Source organism: Amblyomma mixtum, chromosome 2, assembly GCF_055824585.1.
Source record: "Amblyomma mixtum isolate Tamu chromosome 2, ASM5582458v1, whole genome shotgun sequence".
In the NCBI taxonomy this organism is placed as follows: domain Eukaryota; kingdom Metazoa; phylum Arthropoda; class Arachnida; order Ixodida; family Ixodidae; genus Amblyomma; species Amblyomma mixtum.
In genome coordinates this window covers 60,733,941-60,757,320 of record NC_143013.1, presented here as the reverse complement: position 1 = coordinate 60,757,320, position 23,380 = coordinate 60,733,941, and the positions used below count along the sequence as shown (strand labels likewise).

Sequence of the window (23,380 nt, the reverse complement as noted above, 5' to 3'; positions counted from 1 at the left end):
ACCAAAGCACGATGGCGAGTTTGGGTGGTGGTGCTCCTTAGACGTACAGTCGCAGGAAAAAGTAAGACCGCGCCCCCTTCCCTAACCCCTCGTTTTCCGAAGCTTGCCGCTCTGCACGAGGGCGCCACCTACCGAAGCCCTCCTGCTGTCGAGACAGGCGCAAAAGGGTGGTCTCGACAACAGGAGTGCTTCGTCAGGTGGCGCTGCCTGCGTAGTGGCAGGCTTCGGAAAACGTGGATGGGGAGCCTCTTTCTTTTGCCCAAGACTGTACTACATTGTGCGTAATCAGCTGTTTTTGTACTTTGTTCCATGCGCTTTCGTTAATCGTACGAAACACCTTAGTCTTCACGCAATCAATGAGCTGTTCAGACGAATGCGCTTCGCTTGTACAATTTTTAGATGAGAGAATATATTTTTTCTATTAGTTTGCGTCCAAGGCTGCTCTTAACTCCCATGAAAGCCAAGAAGGATGCTGTTCGCCTGTGCTGCAAGTGAATGTTATTCACAGCTCAAATACACTTTGCACTAAGAAATATTGGCATTCCCTTCAAATCGAGGCTCTTATGCAGGCATTGTTTGACGGTTTTTGTCGAGTTCGTTCATTTAGTTTTAAGCTTGGACGAGTAGCATCGCACCGGCAAACAATTAAAACTGATTAAACTGAAGGATTGGTCATAAGAGGGCTTTGCTTCTAGCGCGACAATTTCCTTCAAGGGCAGAATTCTATAGACCTGGATTCGGCAAATAGACAACCGTATATTACACCGGACAGTAAGGAATATTCTAACATCACCGTTTTTTCTTCAATGCAGTTGTTTAGAACCGACAGGAGAAAATCTAGAACATTCCTGTGTTTCGCAGTTCTTTCCTTGCTTAGCGTACAGCTACTACAAGTAGTTAGATGTGTATAAATGTGTACCTGTAATTTTTTTTAGCGAATCAGTTACAACATGCGTTAGTTGAAATTTGTTGCCAGCATTTAATCTTGATAATGATTCCTGCAATTCCTGGAGAAGTTTACGCCCTTCCGGCTTCCTATCAGAATAATTTTGTTCTTCACTGCAAAAGGGGTTTAATGCTCTTCTTTTTCATGCCGGACGCAAATGCTGATAATACAGCCATAAACGGCTTTTAGTGCTTCATTTCCAACCAGTGCATACGCTGCGATTCTAACTTCGTTTTGCAAACCTTTTTTCTCCTGCAAGAATGACACGACGACAAAAGAAACAGCTTTGTCCAAGTTGCTACATTCTACATATATTTTCTAAGTAAGTTGCACTGGTACACCACAATCTTACGTGCATGCGACCTAAACAGTGCAATAAGAAAACTGAAACCTGAACTTACTTTAGATCTGCACTTAAATCCACCGGGTGCTCACTTACACCTCACACCGACGGGTACTATATATCATGCTATGGAGTCTAAAAAAATGTAGCGGTACTCTGAACACTCCTGCAGGCCTTAAAGCGATGAAAGGTTGGTTGTTTCATGCAAGGAATTTGCATATGCAGAAATAAAAAAACTTAGTTGGCGCAACACTTTTAACTACGTACGTCTGCAGCATTACATGAACGAGTTCCCTGTACCGGATGCAGCTTGAAATAAAATGCACTTGAGCGTCGGCACAGCGTGACTCCGTGATGGCCAAGCTGCGATGAACTAGCAATGCATGGCGGTCGACTGCAGCACACGGCACACTTCATAGCATAAAATGTACCGATTATTTGAAAAAGATTGTTATAATTCGGTTGTTCTTCACTTTACACTCTTTAATTTCGTTGAATGCCGTGTTCCGTCGAACTGTGCTTCATGTACTTTTGCAAGCTTCTCAGGCGGCCCTGATTTAGCCGAAGGCTTCGTTTCCCAGCATCGCTTCTTTGAAAGCATGCAGAACTCCGCGGGCAGTCAAATGCCACGGCGGATTATTGCGAAATTCTGGGCAGTGATGTCGCGGCATCTTTGTCATTCCACTTTAATGTTGTTCAATTTCTTGAAGTATTCTTCTACCTTCAGAAACAATATTTGCAATGCAGCGAAATATTTTGATTTGTGATTTGTTTATATAGTAGCTCGATCAAAGGTCAGCCCTTAATCATCAATGTGGTTCAAAATATTGGACGCGAAAAATATGCACTTAAGAGCTTCTTGAGTCTGCTTTCTCGCATTGCATTTTTATAAAATGCGCCGCTTGCATTTCTCGTACATGAAACACAAACGCCGTTTATGCTGTAGATGATGTAGAAAAAGTTGATCCTGATGCCTTGCAATAATTTATATGAGATCAGGAGTCACTTATAATAGTAAATAAAGCTCCGAAATTAGCAGGTATAACGGACATCGCCCAGTCAGTGCCGCTAAGGCTAGCGGCCTGTCGTGTTCTGCTCTGTAGACAATCTGTCATTCTCTTTCCTTCTTACGTCATGGGTGATGTCAAAGCGCTATTTTATGAATAGTGTGTTGCATTTTTTAATCTATAAATTTTGAAGGTTCTGAGCCATGCGCCACATTGTCGCAGCTAAGGGAGCTAGAAGCGTTTGTTCCAAGTTCCAGTTTCCGTGAAATAGAGTAATTGAAACAGGGAAGAGGTTTTTACCTGCACGGAATGAAGTTTGGAAAAGAATATATCTTGGGGATCAGCGGAAAGAGGTAGGAATATAGAGAAACTTTACCAAAGGAGCCGTTAATTGTATAAGAAAGTTTAGCATGTCAAAGAAGTGATCATGCCTTTTGCAGCTCCCTGACGTAGAAGTTCGGAAAGATTATACAATCGTAGCCGACAAAACGCGTGCGGTGATGAAGCGCGATTTCATGCAACTCACTTCCTCACAGTGAACCGGCGACAGCAACAGGTAGTTATCAATATTTTCGGATTTAACACAGAACGAAGGGCTTTAAGGGCGGTCCGTCAGGCAAGATTTGTGAAGGCAGAAAAGGAAATGAGCAATACAATAGCGTAGCCACATAAGCGAAGCCTAAAGCTTCTCAAGCTTGCGAGATCGCTGCTGTTTGCTGGTGCAGAGGGAATAGAAGATGCCGGTAGTCGGGTGGGGAAGCAAGTGAGGATTCAGCAACTCCATGCGTTAGCATCCTCCTGGGAAACCTAGCCGCGGTAAAGTATGCGCAGATGTTTACGGGAGCGATGACAATGCCGCTAAGAGATTCTTTCGCCAAGTTGCCTGCCGCGCAATTTATGTGTACTAAACCAGGCCGAGGCACTCAAACGAAACCTACTCAACTCCCAAGGTGACGGGTTCGATACGGGCCGCGGCGGCCATGTTACAGTGTAGCCTAAACAAAAAGACGCCTGTGTGCTGTGCGAAGTCAGCGCCCGTTAAACAATCACAGGTAGTCTCAATTCGCAGCTCTGCACTACAGTGTCCCTCAATGGCCAAGTGTGGCTTCGGGACGTTAAACGCCGCAATTGCAACTATGCTTGAGAACCACTCAGCGCATGTGTGTTGGAAGTAGAGTGAAAGCCTGTTATGCCTGTGATTCACTCTCTCGTGTGTGTCCCTTTTCTCAATCTAGCAAAGAACGCAGCAGAATTTTAGCACATTGTTCGCTCCATGCTTTATGCTTGGCACACAAAGCGATGCCTGCATGTTATATTTTGTAACTGAGGAAAATGAAGATAGCGCGGAATACTCACCACGAAATTTTTTAGCTTACCTGGTTGCGCGGGCATAGACAACCTGAAACTTTCATTCTGAACCAGAAGACGGACTGCTCAACTGTACGTATATACTCTTCACTTCACAGGCCCCTACAGCGCTTTAGGCACAAAAACATGAAGGAACGCTCCCCACTCACTGTTGAAGCACGCTCTTAGCTGTAATGAAACCACATGGGAAGCTGCTTCTCATTGTGAGAAAAGACACGCAATCATAAGGACACTCAACTCCAACACCCCTCACCTTGTGAGCTGACACGGCCGTGGTAGCCACTGCCTTGGAATTCGGCCCGCGAGAGTTAAGGCTTGCTTTAAGCGTTATATCTTTGAGAACTTTTCAGATAAGCGATAATGCATCTTCCGTTCGCTTCTATTCAACACATGAACAGTAGTGTCACCGGTCTTCCATTTTTATTTACAGTTCCCCTTTCTTTATCGTGGCAGTCGTTTTCGACGCCTAATGTAATGCAATGAGTTAGGTACCTGTTCAGATATACTGTTTTACATTGAGATGACATACGAGACCACTTCCCCGATGACGCCTAGAGGTTTGCAGCAGAGTGATCCATGTCATATCGAGAAATTAAGCTGAAAAAGAAACGACTTTAATTGAAAGCTGCCTGCATACAGAGGTACATGTATACATTTTAGAGCATATTTAACGTATTGATCAGTGTCAAGAATTATGAAGACAGTATGCAAAGAAATAATTTATTGGCTGTGCAGAAGAAATCCGCGATGAATGCTTATACATGTGTGTGCTTTCAAAGCATCACGATTATTAAATTACAGAAAAAACCGTTTGCTTGTGTATATAAGCAAATCATCCGGCATGAAGCAACAAACTAGGCGAGCTACTACTTCGGCTTCCCAACCGTTTGTACGGTTGTAGTCTTTTTATCCTAAACGATACGCCACGCATAGATTACATTGTTTTGTTTCCGAAAAAGCCATTCATAGAAAGACCAACACGTCCTAGTGTACAACCAAGCCGCATGGTCTGCTCGTAATTGGTGGTGCTTATGACGGCGACTTTCGTAATGTCTTTTTTGAAGTGCAAGGCCCAATTTCGAGACTTTAGAAGTAATGCTCCGCGTGCAGCCTCCTGAAAACGTTCGTTGAAATAAACGGGAACGCACTCACAATAGACTTAGATGCACCTAAGCCAAGGACTACATGACGCCATGTTTTCGCCACGTATCAATCAAATCGGTGTTTGATAAGCGCTCCAAAATCTTCTTCTCCAACCTCGTGTTTTGGTCCGGAGAGAAGTGGTTCTTCCAGTCTCCAACAATACCCTTGCGGATGAAGCTGGCAGTAGAAGGATTCTTCTGCGAGACCTCGTGGAATACCTTAAGGCCTTGCGGCGCATCTGCTTCTACTTGTTTAGTGAAGAAGTTGGTGAAATTGTCCAAGGCATAATTCTGCATGGACTTGACGTCACTATACTTTATGACGTTCTGGAGGATCTCTTCGTTCTCCAGAAGCAACTTATGGTAGTCTTTGTCGAAGAACTCCGCGATCTTGAGCACACTCTCCCGCGGTTGGGCCTTCATGTCTTCGTAGTGGAGAAAGAGGACGTTGGGGTCATTGCGGTGTTTGTACCAGCCCTGAACGTGGTCGAAGTAGTCCCCATAGTCAGTCTCGCCCGAGATGAAGATTTCGAAGAAGTCATCGAACTTTCCGTCGGCAAAGTCGTATCCCGTGAAGCCCCGCGTGTGGTGGAATAGCGACACGCAGGTGTCCTTGGGATTGCGGCCGACGTAAAGATACTTAGCCTCTGGATGCATAGGCATGAGGTGGTAGGGAAGATGAGTCTTGATTACACCGGGTCGTACCATGTCTCGCACACTGTCGGCACCCAACATTTCGATGAACGGACTGCTCTTGAAGAACTCTAGACCACTGGTCGGGGGCACGCCCTTGTTGAAGATGAGGAAGCCAATGTGTTGCGTCCATGTGGTACCACACTTGGGAAACGTGACGACAAACTTGTCATCAGGTCGTGGCTTGTAGCTGAGTGCAGAGCGCAACATCTCGACAGTGAAGTTGCGGCAAAGCCGCAACACTCCATCCATGTCCTGGTACAGCGGGCCATTTGGTTGACGGACGTCGACGACTGCCATGCTGGATTACTCAGGTCTTTGCAGGAGGAAGTCGAATGCTTTGAGAACTTCCTTGTCCGCTTGTTTCCTAGAAAGAAAAAGAGACCATATACAAGATTACTTACAAATGATGCCGCCGGAAACGCAGTGTGGATCTCAAAGATTACTGGTTTCGTTGTCGTCGACTTTTTTTCAGATTTGAACCTTAACATTCCCTTGTACGAAACCTTGGCTTAGCAACCTGAATAAATGCATGGCTACTACGTTAGGATACAACCTAGAATTCAACGACCAATTCAGCACGTCATCACACCATACAGTTCAGACGAACTCGCATGCAGGAGTAGCACTTTAATCAAAAGTTTGCTTCATTACACAGACAGCTCATCAAACCAGCAGCAGAGTGGTGTGAAGCATTATTGAATGGAATCTCCCTGACCATCAGAACAGCGCTAGTGTCACATGAAAACAAGCGAAATTTAATCGGCGTAATGTACAGATCACTGCAAAAAATGAAGATAACTTCTTAGTCCAGCTTGAGCAGCTCCTGGCTGCGTACTGCATTTCTGACCCTGGTATGATCTTAGTGGGGATATTAATATAGACAGTACAGGAAGCGATCCGGGAAACTAAGCTTATACCGACTTACTCGCTTAGCATGTACTAACGCAATTAATAACACCCTCCAGACGAATTCGCTGCAGCGAAAACAAGGTATACTAGATCGCATTAGTATACTGAGCCACCCTTCTTCAATAAGGATCAAAATAATCGCAAATGATGATAACAAATTCACCCATTTTTTTCAGTAGTGTCTTAGGGGACTGGAAAATTGCTAGGTACTGGTGTCTTATAATTAAGACAAAGTTTCCTGTTGTCTCAAGAAAAACAATTGACAAACGGTATTACAGCCATATCAACGGATGCTAAACTGGACATGTTTCGTTACCACATACAGAGAGAATAACCTAGAGAAATGCGATAGAACATACTTTAGGCGAAAACCATGATTAACTATGGACACTTTTTTGTCTATCAAAGGCAATAAAAACATCTATAAGATATCAAATCAGTGTCATTTTAATGCGCACGTCCACGCAATCGCACGCATGCAAGCGCGGGTGGTCGTCAGTGAGACGCCAAAACGGGCCTGCCACTACAGACCTTTCGGCCTCTAATCGCATCCAATCAGCGTCAGCTGATGAATGCGCTCAGGCGATAGGCTTAGATCTACTGATTTTATTTTTCGCATATATTCCGTATTGGCTATTTTGTATCAGGCGCATCCGGTGAACGCCGGATTCAAGGCTGCGGAAGTACGACCATGGAAGCGAAATTCTACTTCCTGGAGGTAAAACTATAGAGGCCATTGTACTGTGCGATGTCAGCGCACGTTAAAGAACGCCAGGTGGTCGAAATTACCGGAAGCCCTCCACTACGGCGTGCGTCATAGCCTGAGTCGCTTTGGGATGTTGAACCTCGTAAAACAAAGAAACCAACAAACACGCTAACAAACTAACATAGCTTAACAGTTCCTGCTCTTTCAATTCTTCGATTCTATCCAAACAGCGTCTACTTTCCAACCGCATCATTTATTTATACCGAGCACTTGCTGCTTGCGATGCACATTTGGCTTGCCAGAGGCACTCCAGGTCAATGACGACAGCACGTGATAAGGGCTGGCATAAATGTGACAGTCATGTCAGATAAGTGTTCTGCGTATGAGAACGTTATCACCCGGGAAAGAAACGCTCAAAAGAACACTACTGCACACCGCACAGCTAGCGGCTGCTCCAAGGTGGCTGCTCCTTGTCAGTCGCACAAGACCACATGGCCGTCATCGCCGGATCAGTAATTAGATGGTGACATTTCTCCACTACGGCGACATCCATGAGAATTTGGCAAAGAAAAAACTGCACCAGTAGCAGTAGCTGTCCTTCATAGGCAACATGTCTCTACATATGGGACATCTGCGAACAGATGCCACATCTGGTTTGCTAGCTCAGTCGGTTAGAGCATCGTGCTAATAACGCGAAGGTCGTAGGTTCGATCCCTGCGCAGGCCAATAATTTTTATAGATCTGTAAACGTTTTCTTTTTTGACACACATATTCATTACCTTAGTCCTCAAGGTTTTGAAGGTCTTACAAGGAGGTCTGTGGCGGACCGAAGGCACCGCTCAGGATTTGGAGGGCGCTTAAACTTCGCCTTTAAAAGTTCAACACTTGCAGCTCTGCCAGGGAGTCCCCGGAACGCCATCGCCCGTTCGGCGCAACGCCTTGCCGGTTAGTCGAATCCAAAATCAGGTTTTTTTTTTTTTTTGGAAATGACGTCAAAGCCTCAATTATCTCAGTGGACACCCGAACCGCGGATTATTTTTTACGCATTCTCCTATTATAGGTCCCATGTTCCCTCGATTATAGGTCGCCGGTCCGAGTCCCTGCCACGAGCTAGGCTCTCACTTAGTTTATGTTGCACGAAACGCTGAATCCTATGACACTATCCGTAGCATTCTGCGGCAATTTTTACGCAGCCCCCGATTATTTCCGACACGTGATGCCGACTACTGCTACTACACCGACGGCTTTTCGACCGAACTAGCTGTATACGCTGTCGCGTAAAATTTTAATCGAGAAAAGGAAATGACGCAGTAACTCTCTCGCATATCTTGGTGGACACCCGCAGCCCCGATTACAGGTCGGCTGTTCGAATTCCTGCCGCAGGTTGGGTTCTAACGTAACTAGCATGTTTATGCTGCGTTAAACGCTTAATCGTATGACACTGTCCAGAGCATACTGCGGCAAACGGTTGGCATGATACGATTTTTTCCCATGCGCGATGCTCACAACTACTACGACGCCGACGGCACACGCGTTTATCTCTGGGACTAAGAAAATGACTGTGGCTTAGCTTCGTTAAGCCCGGTAATTGCGAAAGCAAAATTCAGGGGGGCACTTTGTTGACCTAAAGTGCGGTGAGGCGAAAGCCTTAAGCGCACTGTTGCTGCTTGTGTCACTGATGTGTGGTTAAGATGTTAAGCTGCGCCTCTAAGAGCGGAACGCGACAGCGTCTTGCAACGCTGCCAGAGAGTCCATAGAACGCCATCGCCCGTTCGGTTCTACGCCTTGCTCGTCAGTAAATTGGTTTTTGAGGAAAGGAAGTATATATGTCTCTCATATCTCGGTGGACACCTAAACCTCGCCGTAACGGGAAGGGAGGAAGATGGGAGTGAACAAAGACATCGTATTCACTAGTCGCGCCTTCGTTCATTCCAAACCATCGAGCTGGCATGGCGGAGTGGTAGCGTGACATTTCTGTCGACAACTGCTGCTTACAACGATGACGCATTAAAAGCTTCCGCCTTAATATCCGTAGCTACGTCATGCGTCAGCTGGTAGTGTAGCTGGTGGTGGTGCTTGTGGTTAGACTTGTGGTGATGCATTGGTTATCCAATCCAATCCAATATGCTAATATGGTAGCTACCGGCCACGCTACGCGACGGGCTGAAAGTGCAAGTAGTATTGCTTTCGCAATAAAAGATAGAAGAAACCCAATGGTTGATTCAGATAGAGGAGGAAAAAATGAACCTAGAAGCTAAGTTTGATGACTGTAGATTAATTAGTTAATTAATTACAGGCAAAAATGTCTAAATTGCGTCGAAATAGCGGAGACGTCGTTATAGCCACGGGAACAATGTGACGTCACATCCATCGGAAGTTGTCATGACAGTGAAAATTGTCACAGAATGGCCGGAAAAACGTCAAATTTGTGTGAAAATAGATAGAGAAATGTGTAATTAAGCGTAATTAACACTTATGATCCCAAAAAGATGTACAATTTGGGTATCAATATAGCCACGGGAATGGTGTGACGTCACATCCTCCGGAAGTCGTCACGGCAAAGTGTCGTCGGCTTTCGCCTCTCAACACTAGCTGCCAAAGTGTTCACGCAATGTTAATGGCGCTACGGCATGCGAGAGCGGCCAACTGCCAGCTTGAAGAGAAGACGGCTGTTCATGCGAACAAAACAGGCGGACGAGGAGGCAATTTCGAACGTACGTTCGGCAGAAATCTGAAGTAATGTTCAACACTCTCGGAAGAGCACGACAGCTTAAAATAGGCGGCTAATAACTGGAAAGGGTAAGGGATTACATCCACTTAGAGCTCGTAGGGACCGCATATCTGGACCACGAGAGAGAGAGAAAAAAACGCTTGAATTCCAGCGCCATCATGGCCGGTGATTGTTTTCCCGTAATGTCACTCCCCCGCACAACATGGCGGCGGCACTGCTCAAAATCTTAACCTGCTGTGTACTCACACGTTCAGGTGTTAACGTTTCCACGGCCTGATCGTAGCCTGCACTAACTGTTTCCACGTGATGTTTTTTCAGGAACAGTGGCACGCGCGGTATCATATGACTCGGGGACTAGGGTATCTACTCAAAGGGCTCACCTCACACCCGGAGCCACCACATTTTGCCGCGCTTCTGAAATATGTAACAGCAGTTATTTGCCGCATACAGCAGATGATATACAGCTCTTATAACAAATATAGAATGAGGCACTTTGCCGCGCCACATGAGCGTCAGCGCTGTTAGAGTTCATTATGCCTGTCTCTTGTGTTTTATGTTCAGAGGTGTCCCCCCCCCCCCCCCCCCCCTCCCTCCACCCTCTCTGCGCTTATTGGAATCTGATGACAGAGTTGGCGCGACGCCAGAGCCATCGCGCTACATTCTTTAGAAAGAGGAGCAGGTGGTTGCGCTGCGCGCAGCATGACGTCACAGCCGGGCTCACAGCGCTGAGCGTGGACAGAAGTTGTTTAGTAGGTGTGTGCGAATAACATTTTTTTCACGCCGAGTCGAACACGAATAGTGTAGGTTATTACACAAATATTAAGAAAACGGAATCGAATGCGAGTAGAATATTTTTAAGAATATACGATGCTTGTGTGAACATTCGTGAAAAACAATTAATCATTGCAGACAACGAAGCGCTAGCGGCGGCGCCACTGTAGGGCGCTATAACTTCTGCAGTTATAGCTAGAGCCGTTAAAGGACGTAAGACTGCTCGCCACTAGGGGTTTCAGTAAGAAGTCAGTATATTAACTATGATCCTCTGTATGAACGAAGCCAATAGTAACCGAAACGAAGGACAGCTTAAGGTAATGTTTGTCTTCTTTAATGTGTCGTGTTAGTCAATGATAAATTAATAGTGTAATTATTACATGGCTGAAATTAATTGATTGAAAGTAGAAGAAAAAACAACCACATGCTGCCGTGTGGATCAAGACACACGACCTCCAAATTTCGCGTACCGTTCTGTATCGGTTTGGTTTGGTTTATGGGGTTTAACGTCCCAAAGCGGCTAAGGCTATGAGAGACGCCGTAGTGGAGGGCTCCGGAAATTTCGACCCCCTGGGGTTCTTTAACGTGCACTGACATCGCACAGTACACGGGCCTCTAGAATTTCTCCTCCAAAGAAATTCAACCGCCGCGGCCGGGGTCGAACCCGCGTCTTTCGGGCCAGCAGCCGAAGTACCGTTCTGTATCAACCGAGCTACACGCCAGTCCATTCTTCAGCTTTCGGGGCTCTTTATGTTGCGTGTGACCTAACCCTCAGAATGTTTATCAGCGCCCCCCTCGTTCATAGCGGTGGATGCAGTACGTCCTATGTTACCGCCAATGTCACGTGGAACGTGATGGAACGCGGAAGCTATGCGAGAACCCACTTATGCTGCCTATGGCACCAACGCCGCCAGAACCGAGGCCGTGATAACGATTAAAACTTTTTGCACCGACGTAGCAGGCGTCCTAGTCCGCGTCCCTGGCACGCAGGACTAGGGGATGCGGACCGAAACCTCCGTGACTCAGGACCCGCGAAAATACTTTGGTTCTTTGCGGTTTCAGCCGCCAGGCGGACAGCTCGTTGCTGGTCGGCACCTCATAATCAAATGTGATGGTATCCATCCGGATGTCGATGCAGGCACAGTAACTCTTCCTGAGGCCCTAGGGTTTAAAGATAACAATGGTCATGTAAATAGATCTGCAGTGGAAGTTAGCAAAAAGCGATTGGAGGATTGGTGGCTGAAAAGCAGAGATGTGGCATAAGGTAAGAATTGTAGGAAACCGTAGGTAAAGATGATACCGCATCTTAATGAGAATTGCCAACACAGTAAACAAAAAATAGTAAAGAAAGAAAAGCTGAGCATGATGGCAATTGCCACCACCCCGTTTCAAAGGGGGCGCTCCTATCCATCCATCCGTCCGTCCGTCCGTCCGTCCGTCCGTGCGTCCATCGGTGGGGACCTCACTCCGCAGCAGGGCCTCACAGTCTTCTCTTCCTTCAATATTGTCCCCAGCGCCCGGGGATCCGGGGCATCCCCAAATTATGTAATTGAGAGTCCCTTTCGCTCCCCAGGTCTTTAAAGTCATGTATCGTCTTTCCTATGATCTACCTAGCTGTGAATCAACCAGAGGAGGTTTGCAAAAATTTCGGCCTGTAATGGTCGCCTGACGACGGCCTCTTTATTGTTTAAGCTTGTATCCAGTGGTGGCACTATACTTCTTCCTAACCTGCAATTCTCTACGATTTCCGCGTATGTTTGGAAAAACGTTCGTCCATGCCCTGGCAGTCGGGCGGCTCTACAGTGACCCAGAAGTAGAGATCTCGGGCTAACGCATGGGCCGCCTCGTTACCGGGGACGGATGTGTGCCAGGACCCAGATTAAGGTGATCGTGCGATCGATTTTGGCTGCGGACAGGATGCGAGCTGTTTCCGGAGAGACATTGCCCTTTTTGATGTTCCAGATTGTAGTTTTGCTGTCGCTGAGAACCAAACTAGCCGTGGTTCCGGCGCAAGCGTGCGCTATTGCGACCTCCTCAGCCGAATGCATGCGTTTCTGCTCCTAATGGAGGCGGTAGCGAATGGCGCACCTCGGCCGTCGTCGGCTATCGCCGCCGCCGACCTGCTACTCGCTGCGTCCACGTAGGCTACCTATCTTGCCCTAAATTTCCCGGCCCTTTTAGCCAGCGCCTCTGCCCTCTTCTCCCGCCCTCGTTAAGCTACTACGTATATTTAACTTCGCGTACTTAAGTATATGTTCTTTAAGTGCACTGACATCGCAGAGTACGCGGGATTCTAGAGGCCCGTGTAGTGTGCGATGTCAGCGCACGTTAAAGGACCCAGGTAATCGAAATTTCCGGAACCCTTCACTACGGCGTCTCTGACAGCCTGAGTCGTTTTAGGACGTTAAACTCAAATACACCAATAAACCAATTAGGTATACGAACTTCGCGCACGCGACACGTAAAATGTTTCCTCCCGATCTAGCTTGTTTAGATATTTTCACCCGCTGGCCAATGCGGCAGGGGCATCAGCCAATCGGCGCGCAGAACTGGTTTTCGTTCCCGCCCTTCGCAATGGCCACCGCCGCCGGCCTTCGTCCTCATTTGAGCCCAATTGTGAAACTGTCAAACCAATTGTGTGATTAGGTGTGAATCTCGATTCCTGATAGAACCTAACCGCATCTAGGATCGAAGCTAGCACACATACTTGCAGCGATAGAAGCGTCATCGGAAAAGCTGCCGACGCGGAGAGTACCGCGGCTGCTTCTCAGCTGAAGAGAATGCAAGTTCTTCGCTCTCTCTCTTCATTGACTCTGGGGCTCGGTAGTTGTAATGAAAATAGCGTAAAGGACGTTTACAATCTCTCTGCTCATATTAATTACGAATCGGAAGCATTTAAGGGATTCAAAAGTCAGCAAATACGCTCGAACAATCTACATTGCCACGTCTGTACATGGCGCTTTGTCTCTCGCACATTACGTTTGCTTCCGCCAAAGTGTGTATAAACAAAATTGAGGACCATGCCGGGTGTATGTCTCACGGGAAGTGATGCCTTGCAAGGTTAACGTAAAAGAAAAGCTTACTACGGATATGTAAACAAACTCCTGTGACAACAACCAAGTTACGTAACGGCCGGCCAAGGCAGTACTTACGCTCGGCAGCTACTCGAAGATACAGGGTACAATGAAAGTGCCTATTCGATTTTGTCTGCTATTTGGTGGTATGTTATGGCCACTTCTTTTGTACCTGGCAGCCACTGCGAGTTATGTGAGTATCACTTCGACGGCTACACACTGCTCTTGACCAGTCTGGCCCAATAGCGGTGCGTGCCGGCGGCATTCGGTCCTGCCTCGCATGGAGGATTGTGCGAGGAATTTGTGGCAGCAGCGCAGGATTTTTCGCAGTGAAGCTCGGCCCCTTATATGTCGGCCTTACGAGGCACACGCCCGAAGTTTTCCGCTCTGCTTTTCTAGAGGACACTGCGAGCTACAGAAATAACTTGATTCCTCCTTTATGAGGGGAAAATTCGAGTTCACAGTCAGTATATGCTCTCTTTCCGGTCCTGCGAGGCTGTATAGACCTCCTGCATGTTTGCAAACAAACGAGATGGCACTGCAGTCGCTAGCGAGCTCGCGGTAGCCAAAGGGCCATGGAGCGAAGTAGCGGAAAGGTCTTCAGCTTTGTTTTCGGAGGCTTATTGCAGCGTTTTTATAGTGGGACGCAAATCAAGAACACAGCGGCTGCTCCCCGTCAAAGACCCCCTTCCAGCGAATGGCGTCGGTCGATTCTCATGATCCAGCTTGTATGACCGAGCAGGGAGTGGTAAATGAAAGGGGACAGTCCCCTGACTCCAGGCAGGGGATAGACCCCTCTCTGCATTGTCACGCTAGCAGGGCCATGAGAACCGGTGCACGGCATTGGCTGGAACGAGGTCCTTTGACAAGGAAAAGCCGCTGCGTTCTTGAGTTATATGCGATTATAGCGTGAGTAGCATGGCAATAAAAGGAGTTGCGTGACAAGGCAGGGAGCGGATTGTCGCCTTTCTTCTGCCACTGCCTGCGTTGCAACGCTAGCAAGTTCATGTGAATCAGTCGACGTCATTGGGTGGAAGGGGATCCTTTGGTGAGGACAAGCTACTTTTTTTCTTGACTTGATATCCGACTACGCAATATTCTAATCACAAGAGTGGTTGGTCATCATCATCATCATCAGCTGGACTACACCCACTGCAGGGCAAAGGCCTCTGCCATGTCCCTCCAATTAACCCTGTCCTTAGTCAGTTGCCGCCATTGTATACACGCAAACTTCTTAATCTCATCCGCCCACCTAACTTTCTGCCGTCCGCTGCTACGTTTGCTTTCTCTTGGAATCCACTCCGTTACCCTTAAGGACCAGCGCTTATCTTCCTCTTGATTTCCCATTTCTTCCTCTTGATTTCAACTAAGATGTCATTAACCCGCGTTTGTTCCCTCACCCACTCCGCCCTCTTCCGATCTCTTAACGTTACACCTATCATTTTCCTTTCCATAGCTCGCTGCGTTGTTGCTATCTTCAACTTAATAATTGCCCTCGAAGTGAACGGGCTAGCGTTAACGGCGTACGGAGTATTCCGGGAAAATACTTTGGTACGGTGTGCAGCTTATGTCATTGGTGCTGAGCAGAAAGCGTGGCAGTAGTTCATTTCTACGTGATGCACTGAATAAGCTCACCAGCCTGTGACAGTTGGCACTAGCAGGCGTGATCTTACCCCATGAAAATAGATGCAGTGGCATCGTCTCGATGGAGCAGAAGTGCTCTCTCCGCCTGCGGACACACCTGTCACGCAGTACATTTGGAGCTAGCCCTGCACAACTTAATCTTCAACTGTCTTGCTAGTATTCTACGCGGCAGTTTGTTAGTGTATCCCACGAAATGAATCTCCTCACCAGCAACGCAGCTGAATGAAACACGCAGCGGCTCGGGACAAAAAACACCTTTAACTTCCAGACTGCGTGCGCTGGACACAGCTAGGCATGCTCGTTCTCGTTTCCGCGTGATTTATGATATTCCTTGCCCGCCACTGTGTTGCGATGGCAAAAACAAAGACAGAACTTAAGCACGCTGCACTTTGGACAATGCATGTCCGCGGCTATTTCCTTGCAAGCGATTAGGTCCGCGACCACGCACCGCTTAATGAAACAACGTATGACGCATCATGCACAGAAAGTGATTACTTTGCTTTTCGCACTCAAGTACGCTATTTTAACCATACTACCTACCCCCTTCCCCGCAACCTATCACGGGTGCGAGGAGGTCTCTCTGAGGCGGCTGCATGTCGGAGTGGCCCTTACGCCTGCAGTTCGCAACCAGTGGCAAAGTGACAAGATTCCTGCGCCGCAAAAATGCCCTCACTGCGAAGCACCCGCTTCCGACACAAATGCCCAACACCTACTGTGGACATGTCCAGGAACTTCACTGGTGCGCGCTCGAGTTCTTCAAGGGGCAGGCCTGTCTCCAAACAATGACACTACTCTGAACGTGTGGGTAACGAAAAACATTTATGCCCGAAGCTTATGTGACTTTTTACACGCAACCGGGCTTCATGCGTTTTTCTAACGTATTCTTCCGTTCGTGACTAACACCATGTTTTATGCCGCGCGGAACACTCAGCGTCACAAATAAATAACCATACTAACGTCACCCCTCAACAATGACGCAATTAGACTTCGCACTACACGAACCAAAGACGTCTGTAATATTTAGAAAGTGCCAAGTAATTATTAAATGCCGTGAGCTCGGCTTTAAAGCTCACATACCTTTCACACGGTTTAAAGTATGCAGCGCTGTCAACAAAAGAAAGAATTCCTTGGTCGCGAATAAGCCGGCTGGCGCCCCGTCCACACCGAAACAGTTCCAGGCGATAATTACGTGCGCAGGGAAACGATGTTTTTTTACTGCGCAATTTTAAGCCCACTGTGCTAATATACTGGCGAATGAGCGTAACGGCTTACCGGCTACGAAACATTTGCAGCTTACAGCCAGTTACTGCATCGAGACCCAGACTTAGTACTTTTCTACCGTGGCCCATCGCCAACTATACGCAGAAAACCCATCAAGGGCGACTTAATTTCCCCTTCCTTGCTCCTACGCGCGTCACACAATGACGCAGCTGCCCAATACACGCTGCTCCTGCAGCACTCTGGGCACGATGCAGTTGTGCAGTCCCGCCACTAGCTGCGACCGCTGCGGTGGGCAAGGTCAGGAGGAACCTGCTTTGCCTACCGCAATAAAGTCGCTACTGACGTCAGCGCCACCGCATCTACGTGACGTCGCGACTAGATGGAGGCGTATTAACGTGATCTAATGCCGGTGCCGCGTTCACTCGTCTCTGTATAGGAAATGTAGTGTTAATTCGAAAGCATTCTATGGCTCGTGAGGCGGAAATTACGGCATCGTATCCACGTCAGGTGGTCCGAAAACCCACGTGACCTCATGACGTCATCGACAATGTCTATATCACCAGGAAAGAAAGCGAAATAATTTTTCTTACATAAAATTCTTCCCAAAGCCGGTTTCGAACCCAGGTTAGCGAAAACAGATCAGCCTCGCTGACCACTTGACTAGAACACAGCGTCATCACCGCTTTTTTGCTGATTTTATTTCACTAAAAAAATATATATGCTGGACGAATCAGAAGGGTGTCCCGGTTCAAAGACAACTCGTCTTATTATGAACGATTCATGTTTGTCACGTTCTCCAGCGCACTTGTGCACTCACGTACAAATGACCGAGTTTTCAAAACCTGTACGATTTCACGAACAGAATCACCAAAATTCTGACCAATATCTCTGATATGAACATCAGCGTGCCGAACAGCCCTGGCCCGATGGCGGTGCCCGCCGAAGGCGTTCGCTCCTTCCTCGCTTGGAGGACTGCCCCACGAATTTGCGGCAGCACACCAAGCAGGATTTTTCGCCGCCAGATTGCTTTCAGCATCGCTCAGTTTAAAGCTTGCAATGAACCTCCGAGATAAGACACGCATCTACGACAAACTCAAACTAACGCAGAAGCAGCTGTGTGTGGATGCGATCATTCGGGATAAGCATGGTCGCATCTGGCGTCATGAACAGTGGTACAGCTGCGTGCCGGCGGCGTTGACCGCGAACAAGTCGACATGACAAGGCATTGCCGCAGTGCTACGTAATAAGCGGCATTTTGTACGTTTACTTGGACCACTTCAGCAAAAAATTTAAGGTTGAATACGCCGCAAAAGGCACATACTTATAACTACGGAACTTTTTAATTTGTTGTCTTTTATTGGAGCGCACATATATTTACTAAGCACTAAATATTTTAGACACGGGATGAAGCATTTTGTGCTGCTTACAAAGCAGCGTGCCTGTCTTGAAAAAAAAAACTAAAATGAAACATTTTAAACTAAAACATTGAACTACAAATTCATAAAACATTTCTGCTGGCAATTTATTTGCGCTTACACTAAAGTCGAATGCTTATAATGCATTGCTCACAAAATTTTAAGCGTATAAATTTTTTTTAAAGTACCTACTTTATCACTCGTTTGGAAAATTCAAAGGCTGTCACAAAATTGAAAATTTCTTCCCCCTAAAACATGGAGGCAAACTACATTCGACATTGCAATAAGGCGTCAATTTCTGGAAAAAATTTGGGTGGGCTTAGCGTAAAGTATGGTGCACTTTACGTGAATGCCCCTATAATATATGACTGCTTACTGGTGAAAGCCGCAAAATATGAAACGCAATCGCAGTACTGAAGACAACGGACTAGGGGAGTAGCGTTTAAGTCCCAGCCACATATACTGGCCTTCTTGTCCGTTAATTACTTATCTGAGCGATACAGCAGAATCAAGACACGCAGTAAAATTTCATGGCGACAGCGATCACTTCTGTGTAACCGATCGTCTTTCCAGAACCGGTTAAAAATGCTGTTCCGGTAGCGCTACACTGCAGAATGGCTACCGCTATCGTTAGCACAGTGCGCTCGACTCAATGAAACGGTCGAATCTCGGCTTCAATTTTTTTTTCTATCCCATACAAATTTAATTTTGCCAATAACGTTTTTTGCGCGTAGCATGATACGCATAGAAATAATGCAATCGGCCCGTCAGAAGCGTATTTATGGGCATGTCACGAAAGCGCAACGCGCAAACTACCATTACATCTGAGCGTGTTCATGCGACAAGGAAAACGCTAGCCAAGCGACCTTACACTCACCTTGCTTCTATGCTTTGTTCGGTGGACCGTCTGTGGCCGCCCGTTGGAGTTGAAGGTAGGCGCGAGACTTCTCGTCGCCTCGTCAAGGTTACAACGGTGCTCTATACCTCCTTTTCAGCAGCGAAAGGAAGCCGTTCTCCGACGTCCGGACACTTGGTTATCGCCTTACGTCACAGCGAACCTGCGGCGGCATCGGCAGCTCCACCCCGCGGCCGCCGCGCGATACTAACTGGACTCGCGCGACGCTCGCAAGATGCGTGCGTTTCTGAGGCGCTTCCTTACGACACGTGTTGCGTCTCGCCACATGCAGGCACAAAGGTAAAGAGGAAGAAAATACGCGCCGGCGAAGTCTCGCGCGACGGCAGCTGCGTTTCGCTATTCGCGTTTATCGCTGTGCAAGCTGCATAACTAGAGCGCTCACAATATCACTCCGCCTACTTCTCGAGGTCTTGCCAATGGGGGACCACCAAAAAGTTGGCAGGTACGGAACGAAATTGTAAGCATTGCAGATTATGGCACACGTAGACCGTCACGGCGAAATAAACTTGCTTTGTTAGCAGGCGTTGAGTTATTGATGTTTTTGGGCTTTGGAGTACCTTTTGTCCACTATGACGAACTACTTTTCGTGAGCGGACGTCGGCAGCGTGATTAGGCGTAGGCGTACTGGTTTCGATAGCGCTGCACAAAGTTATGAAACGATTCGATATGATGCCCGTCCTTCTGTCACGGAAGCTATCTCGGGATCCCGCCCGACGTTCCGTTACGATAGTTCACTTCAATTACAGGTTGACGAGCGGGAATCAGAGACGAGGAAAGCGATAGCGAAGTTTAATTCTTCGCGCTGTCAACTTTCATTTCACATTTTTTCCCCTTGCATCCCCGATAGGCCGGCGCACAGGCGTAGACGTCCGCCGACCGCTTTTGTTGCTGAGCAAGTTGGGCAGAGATGTAACAGGGCCGCCGAGTGACCAGTCCAGAAAGATTGAGCTGCATCGCTCCGTTGTCGCTGCCGCAGAGCATGCTTGGCAAACAAACAAGAAAAAAAAATATTGCACTAGTTGCCATACATTCTGAACCTTGCGGCGTAAAAAACGACATGGGAAAAGCTTGAAAAAGGACGACCGCCACACAACGCATTTAAAGGAAGCTTATTGGAAAGGTGCACACACTATACCTATATAGTCACGCGTGAACTAATCAGCCAGGTGAACATCGGTCACGGCCTTAACGGACGATAAAAGCGATAAAATTATGAACGATATGAGAGTGTTTTAAAAACTGATGTTAGTTGAAAAATGAAAGCAAATACGTGTGTCCTTTACCGCTCTGTTAGATTCAAAAAACATTACCAACAAGCCAAACAGTTTCATTCAGAGTACGATAGGAGTCTCTTCGATGTACCTCTCAGATACGTCCCGATTTATACCCCTCGTCGCTGAAGCATCATGCAAAGCTATTCGCCAAGGCGTCTATCTTCGCAAGAAGTTTCTGCCGCCTGATGTCTTTGCATTGTTTGGCTGGTGTCTGCCTTCATTCGGTCATATGTGAGGAGAAGACGCAAGATCCTGCGAGCAGAACGGCAGCGACAAGTTCGCGTGTGCAGAGACCATTTGCGCATTTTGCTTCAGCTCACCACTAGAGCATTGCACGGGCCACGTTTTGAAGCCCGATCCCTGTCTGTGCTTGAGGCTCAAAGCCCGAGCCCAACCCCGGCCCATGGCTTGAAGGCCATGCCAGCCCCCCTGCATCATCCCAACACTGAGCCCGGGCCCGGGCTTCCAAGCCAAGCGTGAGGCCTGGGCCCTTTCCCGCAGCTACTTAAGTGGCAGCTGCTAATTCTGTGTAAGTATGCTCCAGTTACTCAAGTAACGAAGGCGCTCAAATCGTCATAACGCTTGAAAAAGTTGGTTTGGTAAACAGAACAGGAAAAGGACATACAATAAAATGAGATTTTGGAACAGACGGCTGCCCGTCCGGCAATCGAATGAAGGTTCTTCTTCAGCGGTTCTAATGAGGCTTCAAATTTCCAGTGACAAGGGGTAACAAAGCAGTGCAGAAGCGGGGCGCCTTTATATAAAAAAAAAATCCGGTGGCGTGTGCTCGCTGATGGCTCATATAGCCCAAGCCAGTGGTGCTTCCAAGTTTAATAGGCGAACGCACTCTTCGAAACGAGTCGCGTGTATGGCGTTACAACGCTTGGCGGGGAAAGCACAGTAGTAAAATCCGCTGCAGATTTTGCACTTTAGAACCTGAAGACTTTCGCTACTCTTCCCGAATCACTAAAAAAATGCCGTTTAAATTTTATCGCGAAACGCGACCGGGCGTGCGCGTCCGATGTTACTTGGACATCGCACTGTGAGCGACGCTGATTAAACTTGGCTTGCAAATAGAGTAATTAGGCTTTCTTTCACTGAGCGTCAACGAAGGACTCACTGGAAAGATTCCAGCACCGGGATTGCTCAATTTCAGAGACGTTCCGGGCAGCAGGTAGAAAAACAGAAATAGCATTGTTTTGTAACTTTCCGCACGTTAGAAAAATACAACTAAATCAAATACCAAAAATCACAAGATAGAATGCAGCGAAGCTACGCATTCTATCGCCCTTCGGCAGTAATATTGCTGCGAGTCCTGTAGCGGCAATGGTTTAAAGACTTCGCGCCGGTAGCACTACTCAGCACCGGTTGCCGCGATCAAACCGCACTAGTGCCGCTCACGAGCGCGGTAGAACACTGTTTTCCGGCAGGGCGCTACTCCCTGACCGTCGCTAAGCTTATGTTGGTGGAAGCCACAATAAACTATGCTTTGAAATTCGCCAGTGCTTCACAGCACTGCCTTACTGTCGATCCCATTGTATGGTGGTAAAATAAACATATGATTGATTTCAGCGACTCTTTAGCAGCCGAGCTAGCGTAGAAGAAGACCAGGTGAGCCGTGCCATACCGGTGGCATCTGCTATGCGGAAGTGACGAGAAACTTGCTTTTATCGCAGTTATCGTTCCAACCAGGAGTCGGTACGGGTCAACGATCCTCAAGAAGGTTTCATTTTTTACATTCTTTTTTCCCCGGGCTTTTTATACTCGAGGACAACAAACTTTAGCGCGCATTTGTTACGCTGGCGCCAGGGATGCGCCGCAGAGAAGGTGCTCGCTTGGCGAGAATGGCCTGCGGGAGGTGCGGCGGTAGAGACAGTGCTGCCACCTGACGGCGTTTCAAAGCACTTTTCCGCACCGTCGGCACTCTAGATAGGATGAAGTGATGCCGATATCAGATCATTCCACCTGTTGCACCCAAGGGTGTAGTGGTTGCCAAATCCGAAAACGGTTGCGAGGTATATGACAATGGTGACAATGGTATATGACAACAACTGCGATTCGCGATAGCCGCAGTTAATTTCGGTGACCACGGTTAAGTATAACTATTGTTAGATTGCCCGTGTGTGTGCGCCCCTACACGGCTCAGGACGTAAGGTTAACACATGCAAGGTTGCCGGAGCTATAGGACATGCATTCAAAAAATAATCAAAAGCTGACAGAGAGCAAATATAGAACGACCGCTAGCACTCCCTTCTGTAGACGTTGAAGTTCACCGGATCGGCTCCGGGTTTGTCGTATAGCTCTCGGCGTTAATACGTGACACTGTGCACTGCGACAGTCGTCACGCATGCAGACGTTGATAAGAATAAAGCCGGTGCTCGACGGGCTGCCTCCACATGTTTTATGCGATAAGAGTAGACAGCTGGGCTATCTTGTTGTTTTAACACTGTGAATCATGTTTCGTGCGCAAAAAAAGACAAAACAAAAAGACACGGAGAGCCTACAGGGATGTCTACTCTCCCTCTCTCCTTTTTCTTTTTGTTGGAAACATGATTCTTAGTGTTTCATGGGCTCGCCTCGTGAGACGCGCGTGGTCCGACAGCTACTAACCCTGCTGTTAGAAAGTAGTAGTGCGTATAATTTTGGTTTTCCTCTAAGGATCGCACAATCATACCGCGCGGATTGAGGAAGTTAGAGTTCGCATACTAACCGTAGTCAGTTATTGCCCAAATACAAACTCTGCATAAGTATAGCAAGTGGACTCAAGATAATCGCTTTATCGCGAACTTTTGCCGCTTTTTAAGCGAGGCTTGTTTGCACTCCTTTTTATAACTTTCTTTCCTTTTTCATTATGCCTAATGGCAAACAGCTCGAATAAAAAAAAAGTATAGGAGTAAAAATGGGCCCTGAATGTCCCATGGTCTAAAAAAATTTAAAGTTGGTTCATGAACAGCCACAATGAAGTTATTCTAATAGTCAGTTAGTCAGTTCTGTATCTTCAAATATTGTGACGAAGAAGACGAAGCTGGCAGTAGCGTGGGACAGAGCGCTCGCACAAGGTTGGGGGCATTAAATCAGCTCTTGTCCATCGTTCATCGTGCCTCATCATTCGGCTGGCCACTGTCGCGGTCTCGAGTGTTCCCCAAGCAAATCTGAATACGTGCACATTCGCCCCACATCCACGTGCACATCCAAAATTTCTCTCTCCCAGCGCAGC

At 47.4% G+C, this 23,380-nt stretch overlaps 1 protein-coding gene and 1 non-coding gene across 3 annotated transcripts; one reads left to right on the top strand and one right to left on the bottom strand.

Moving 5' to 3' along the window:
- Positions 1-4,370: 4,370 nt before the first annotated feature.
- On the bottom strand, positions 4,371-19,097 carry LOC149359494 (sulfotransferase 1C4-like). Of its 2 annotated transcripts, none has more exons than XM_089569061.1 (2): positions 18,851-19,097; positions 4,371-5,866 (listed from the first exon to the last, which is right to left on the bottom strand). In XM_089569061.1, exon 2 carries the CDS (start codon positions 5,797-5,799, stop codon positions 4,846-4,848), a length of 954 nt encoding a protein of 317 aa, XP_089425187.1. In that variant the 5' UTR covers positions 5,800-5,866; positions 18,851-19,097; the 3' UTR covers positions 4,371-4,845. The 2 variants fall into 2 exon arrangements, with proteins under 2 accessions (XP_089425187.1, XP_089425188.1); XM_089569062.1 differs by lacking the exon at positions 18,851-19,097 and adding an exon at positions 10,095-10,232.
- TRNAI-AAU (transfer RNA isoleucine (anticodon AAU)) lies at positions 7,770-7,843 on the top strand. The gene has a single exon. It is a non-coding gene; the product is annotated as a tRNA-Ile (tRNA).
- Positions 19,098-23,380: the final 4,283 nt, after the last annotated feature.

Excerpts from the sequence above, each read along its gene's own strand:
- LOC149359494 (XM_089569061.1), bottom strand. The coding sequence starts at position 5,799 with ATGGCAGTCGTCGACGTCCGTCAACCAAATGGCCCGCTGTACCAGGAC.